The sequence below is a fragment of the Ailuropoda melanoleuca genome, chromosome 2, assembly GCF_002007445.2.
Source record: "Ailuropoda melanoleuca isolate Jingjing chromosome 2, ASM200744v2, whole genome shotgun sequence".
Taxonomy (NCBI): Eukaryota; Metazoa; Chordata; class Mammalia; order Carnivora; family Ursidae; genus Ailuropoda; species Ailuropoda melanoleuca.
Genome location: NC_048219.1, coordinates 76,812,484 through 76,817,884, shown reverse-complemented (window position 1 = coordinate 76,817,884; position 5,401 = coordinate 76,812,484). Strand labels below are relative to the sequence as shown.

General features: G+C 56.9%; 2 protein-coding genes across 2 annotated transcripts in view; both read right to left on the bottom strand.

Moving 5' to 3' along the window:
• LOC100483181 (glutathione S-transferase Mu 1) overlaps positions 1–258 on the bottom strand; it is a 6,815-nt gene extending 6,557 nt beyond the window's left edge. The window contains exon 1 of the mRNA XM_034654043.1: positions 195–258. Within this exon, the coding sequence (XP_034509934.1) occupies positions 195–230 (36 nt within the window). The 5' untranslated portion in view covers positions 231–258. The remainder of the gene's footprint in view (positions 1–194) is intronic.
• Positions 259–2,956: 2,698 nt separating this feature from the next.
• LOC117795758 (glutathione S-transferase Mu 1-like) overlaps positions 2,957–5,401 on the bottom strand; it is a 6,829-nt gene continuing 4,384 nt past the window's right edge. The window contains exon 5 of the mRNA XM_034641640.1: positions 2,957–3,521. Coding sequence (XP_034497531.1) covers positions 3,396–3,521 — 126 coding nt within the window. The 3' untranslated portion in view covers positions 2,957–3,395. The remainder of the gene's footprint in view (positions 3,522–5,401) is intronic.

Genomic DNA, 5,401 nt, shown 5'->3' with positions numbered 1-5,401 from the left:
ACACACACACACACACACACACACACACAGAAACACGGAGTCAGGGACGCACCCACGTGAGGACAAACTGCTAGAAAGGACTGAGCTGCAGACAGCCCTGAAGGGGACCTTCTAGTAAGAACGGTCCCCAGGGCGCAGCATTTCCTGCCCCCGTGCGCGTCCATCCCACCGTGCGCGGCAGCCCCTTCGCTCACCCCACGAATGTCCCAGTAACCCAGGATCAGGACCATGGTGCTGGCTTTTGCACTGAGCAGAAGGGCTTTCCAGACCTATGCTTGCAATTTATAGGCTGAGGAGGGGTGGGCGGGGCGAAGGTGAGCTCTGCTCTCTTGGCCCCACCCCCATGACCGCCAAAAGCGAAGCCACCAGGGGAAGGCACAGCCCTAAAAAGACTCTCCTATCTCTCCCCCAGCCTCTGGGGGCGGGGGCCGCCTCTGTATGCAGAAGGTCCTAGGTCCTCTGGTGCTCCTACCTCTCTGCCGCCCCTGGCTCACCGCGCACTATCCAGATCTCTGTTTCTAGATCTAGGACCAGACAGGGCTCTTGGAGATACACCTAAATGACAAAAAGAGCACACACTTCTCCTCTCTCCCGCTAGACATCACTCTGCTTAGCTCCGAACTGCCCAGATCACACCAACTGTAGGAGCCTCGGGCAAAGTTAAGTCCAAAGAGCCCTGTCCCACAAATCCGGAGTTTAAAGCAGCGCCTGTCCTGGAAAGCCCAGGACTCAGGCCAGTCTGAAAATTCCTCCCAGGACGGCCTTGGAGAACAGATTATCAGTGGGTGGGAACTCCGGCCCAGGACAAGGGCCAGAGAAAAGGAAACGTGCTCTCAGTGATTCCTTCATGGACTGTGGAGTCCCCAGCCCTTCAGTCACGTGGCTGAGACCCCATAACTCATGTAGAAATGAATCAATGACCCTTAGGACCTAAGTCGTGAATCTAAATCCAGAACCAGTCCCAGCAAAGGGCAGGGTTACGAAGTACTGACATACAGTCCCAGAGATCTCCTGCCAGTCATTTAGATGTCCACACGTGGCCAGAACGGTGACCGGGAGTGTGGTGATGTCACACACGCAGAATGTGACAGAAGACGGAAGGTGAGGGGCGCCTGGGTGGCTCACTCAGTTAAGTGGCTGCTTTCGGCTCAGGTCATGATCCTAGGGTCCTGGGATCAAGTCCCACATCGGGCTCCCTGCTCTGCAGGGAGTCTGCTTCTCCCTCTCTCTCTGCCCTTCCTCCCGGTTTCTTCTCTCTCTCTCGCTGTCAAATAAATAATAAATTTTAAAGAAGAAGAAGAAGAAGGAGAAGAAGAGGAGAGAAGGGGAGTCCTCTGACTGGCCAGGCACCGGTTCTGCCACAGAGGGCAGCCAGAGGGGATGGTCAGCAGGAGGGTGGAAGACCACCCCCGGGACCACCGTCAGGCTGGCCCCCAGCAGACCCTCAGCCTTCTAGTCCATGCATTCCAGCCTGACGCTGGCTTCCCAACCACGTGGGCTTTTCTGTAGCTCAGGGAGGCTCAGGTGGCCTCTCCGGTTCTCCTGTGATCTGTGATCTGTGACGACAACAACCTCCCACCTGCCAACTTTCCACGTTGAAGCCGGGAGACTATTTCAAACTAGGCGAGTGGGACAAAGCTTGGCCTGTGGCTCATTTCCCTTCGTATAAAGGGTATTGCCAGGCTTCGTGGATGTGTGAACACAGAAGAAGGGAACTTTGAAAAACAAACGGTCTTACAAGTTACAACACAGATAAATAAGCCTCAAATTAGCTGACACTGTGTTAGGACAGCAAAGAGTGAGCCCAGTCCTGCGTGAGGATTTCCGAGCACCAGAATGGAGTGTGCAGTGGGGAAGGAGGCTGCAGCCGATCGCTCGGCAATCTCAGAAGTCAGGGGTCTGCCCATCTGTGCCCTGCTGGGGAGCATGGAAGGGCGTGTCACCCGAGCCCAGCAGAGTTCAGTCCCTGCTTCCTGTGGTCCCCACCCTTCACCCCTGCCAGTCCCTAGCGCTCCAGATTCCCTGCCATGCCAGGCCTCCCAGATACACTCACGCATCTCAGGTTGGCAAGATGTGCAGGCAGATGGTGGCCCTTTAAAGCCATAAGAAGATGGCAGTGGTCAAGGAGTCTACCACTGAGAAAGGATGGTATCTTCACTCCAACTCTTCTGTCAGCCTGTCCAGTCTAACTCAGCTATGCTTCTACTTTCTACGTCTGTTTGGTGTGACCAGCACCATCCCTGAGAATTGTGAGGACATTGTGTATTTTATTGTTATACGATAAGAAGTCTATAACAGAACCACCATTAAGTAATTCTGTGCGTTAAAAACGGTCCTGACGGCCACCCCCTCAACGTTCACCGTGACCCAGGAATGGAATCAGTCGTGGGTCCAGATGGTCACAGAGAGCTCTCCACAGGGAGACCCACGGACAGGGGCCCATCAGGCAGAAACATGCAGAGCCAATAAGCGATTAGCAAAACATAAAGCTGGAAGACCTCAAGGGATTACCAGGATCATGGGACACTCGGCTAAGATAACCTCGTGGAGCCCGGGCGCCCGCGGTTTTGGACACAGACCCACTCGCCTCCCAATGGGGCCGCACAATCAGACACTCTCCCTGTGGAACAACAGAAGAATCTCTGACGGAAGCATAACACTGCCCTTGCCTGTTGCCGGCTAGTGTCTGCTGGGGGACCTGCCCCAGTAATGACAACAAACTAGAGGAATGCGGTACCTTCCAGAGCATCCGACAGTGTTAAGAAATACAAAAATTCAGAACAGGCCACAGGCTCCCTGCTCTGAAGCTGTCAGAAAGAGGAAGAAAAAGTCTGCAAACACCCACCTCCCACATAGGCCCCCACGGATCAGCCCCCGAGGGTCCCCAGTCAGCCCTGGGGCCACAGGGCCGGCAGAGAGACAGGTGCCCGCGAGGGAAGAAGACAGGACACAGCGGTAAGGATGAAGGCTTTACTGGGGGTCAGGCATGGCTGGGGAGGGACCCCGCTGGGGGAGCCAGGCCTGCACTCTTGTCCTCACGCAGCGCTGGGAGGAACTCAGGCAGAGCCCAAGGGCCAGGGAGACAGTCAGGCTCCACAAAGTCCAACTGCCAGTCAGAGAAGAAAGGTCTGGTTGGCTTGAGCGCAGGAAGGATAATGCCAGGGGTGGGGGGGGGCACTTCGGCGAAGAAAAGTCGGGCGTTGGACACCTGTAACGGTCCTGGATCAATGTCACTGGACAAGGTCAAGGGGCCCAATGAGGCTGGGTGGGAGTTACCAGAAAGAAAAGGAGGAGAAAGACAGCTGGTTTCAGGGAACAGGGAGGTGCAGCTGCTCCCAGGACTCCTGCACAAAACACAGCACTGGCTCCTTGCCCACATTTCCCCTCACGCAGGCCTACTTGTTGCCCCATACAGCCATCTTTGAATACACCGGGTGTGGGAGGAAGCGGCCGGACTTCATGTAGGCAGAGATCTTCTTCAGGCCCTGAGGTGGAAAAAGAAGGTCCAACATCAGGGATTGCTGCCTCACTGGGATTCATGCAGCCCCACCGAGATGCACCAAGGTCGGGAGCCTTCTTTGTGAGGTCAGTGTTGAGACAAGGCACCGTCTCCCTGGGGTCCCCTGCTCTGGAATGCTCCTTCTTCCCGCTTCCAGTAACTAAGGGCACATCTGACTGATACAGAGACTACCTGTCCAGGTGCTTGAGCTCCCCCAGAGATGCTCATGGGGCTGGGGAACCCCACCAACCACCCTACAACACAGGCCCTACCATCACCATTCAGCAGAGGGGAAGCAGGGGCCCAACGGGCTTCAGTGGTCCCCTTGGGCTCCCAGGGCAGGCAGGTGGGAAGGGCTGGAGGGCAGCTGGCTCTCTTGCCAGGGCTGTGCTCTCCCTGCTGGCCTCCCTCCTCCAACACCCTCCAGGAGGCCAGGTCCCTCCCTCTTTACAGACATCCTCCTTTTGCAAAGGGAGAGTCCAGGTTTCTCAGGGTTTGCCCAGAGGGAACTCCAGCAGAACAGGGGTTCAGAATATGCCCACGGAGCTTGCAGGAGAGGCCAGACCTCACCCAGTGACTCAGCAAAACCTGCATGAGTGGGGAGAGGCTGGGGAGCTGAAAGCCAGGCCAGGGCAGACTCTAATTACTCTTCTTAAAGGAGAAGGTCCAACTGCTTGGTCTGGCACCTCAGGCCGATGTCATGGACACCAACTTCCTCCTGCCGAGTCCTGCCGCAGCCAAGGGGGCATATGGCTCTCAGGGGTGTCTAAGCACCTAATTCCCAACACACGGAGGGCCCAGTGAGTTCTAAACACTTCAAAGATCCTGGAACTGCCTGTACCCAGTGGGCCTCACACTGCAGCCCACGGCTGTCCTCTGCTCTCCTGCCAGCCAGTCCCGGGAGCTCTGGCAGCAACCCCAAGGCCAGTCACCCAGACCCACAACCAGGGCTGATAAGAACCAGCTCAAAGAGCGCATCTCTGGATGACGAATGGAAAGAGACACAGACTGCAGGGGGGAATCCTGTTGGACAAGAGCCTAAGCCCCACACCGCTCACAAAGCACAGCGGGCTGCCCTCCAGCGAGGGACTGAGGGGGACCGGTGACATCAGGTGAGGTCCAGCCTGGGCTCCTCCAGCACCCACCTGGCCCCACACACACCACGCGGCTGGGTGTTTCTCTAGCTCTCCAAGGGCTCTGAGCCCCAGGACGGCGGCTCCAGGGCCGGTCACCCTGGCGTCCCCACGGTGCCTGACACAGTGCCTCACACCCGGGAGAAGATCCCTCGGCCAATAGGACTGAAAATAGATGGACTGCCCCATCTCTGACACAGAATCTCGGGTGATGGGAAAGAAGAAGGGCAGGGAGACAGGGAGGCAAGGAAGGAGCCCATCACAGAAGCCTCAAGACAGACTCCCTCCACAGGGGCCCCCACCTATGTGCTCACAGCCCAGGACCAACGACGTTCCTGGGGACCTCAGGGCGGCCCCAGACGGGGATCGGATTGCTGCCAAGCTGCCCGGGGATCCCCAGGAAACACTGTCTGTGCCCTTCTTGGGGACTGTCATCCCTACCATGGCTCTGCTCTCCTAATGCCAGCTCCGCACACATTCCTGAACCCCGCTACATCCTTGGGGTCCTGAGTTGAGTGACCCAGACATAAATGGATCCAAGGTGTACCTTCTGGTCCAGGAAAGGGAGAGCCGCTCCCTGGTGTCCACAGCAACCAGCCACTGCCTGGGATCCCAGGACAGCCGGCACTCCCCTGTGACCAACACAAATGACTGACCCTTTCTGCCTCATTGCTCTAATCTGTAATATGCAGGCGATCACTTGTCTGCCGTGCAGGAATGTTGTCAAGATTTCATTTCACACACTGTATGTCAGATGTGAGCACAGATC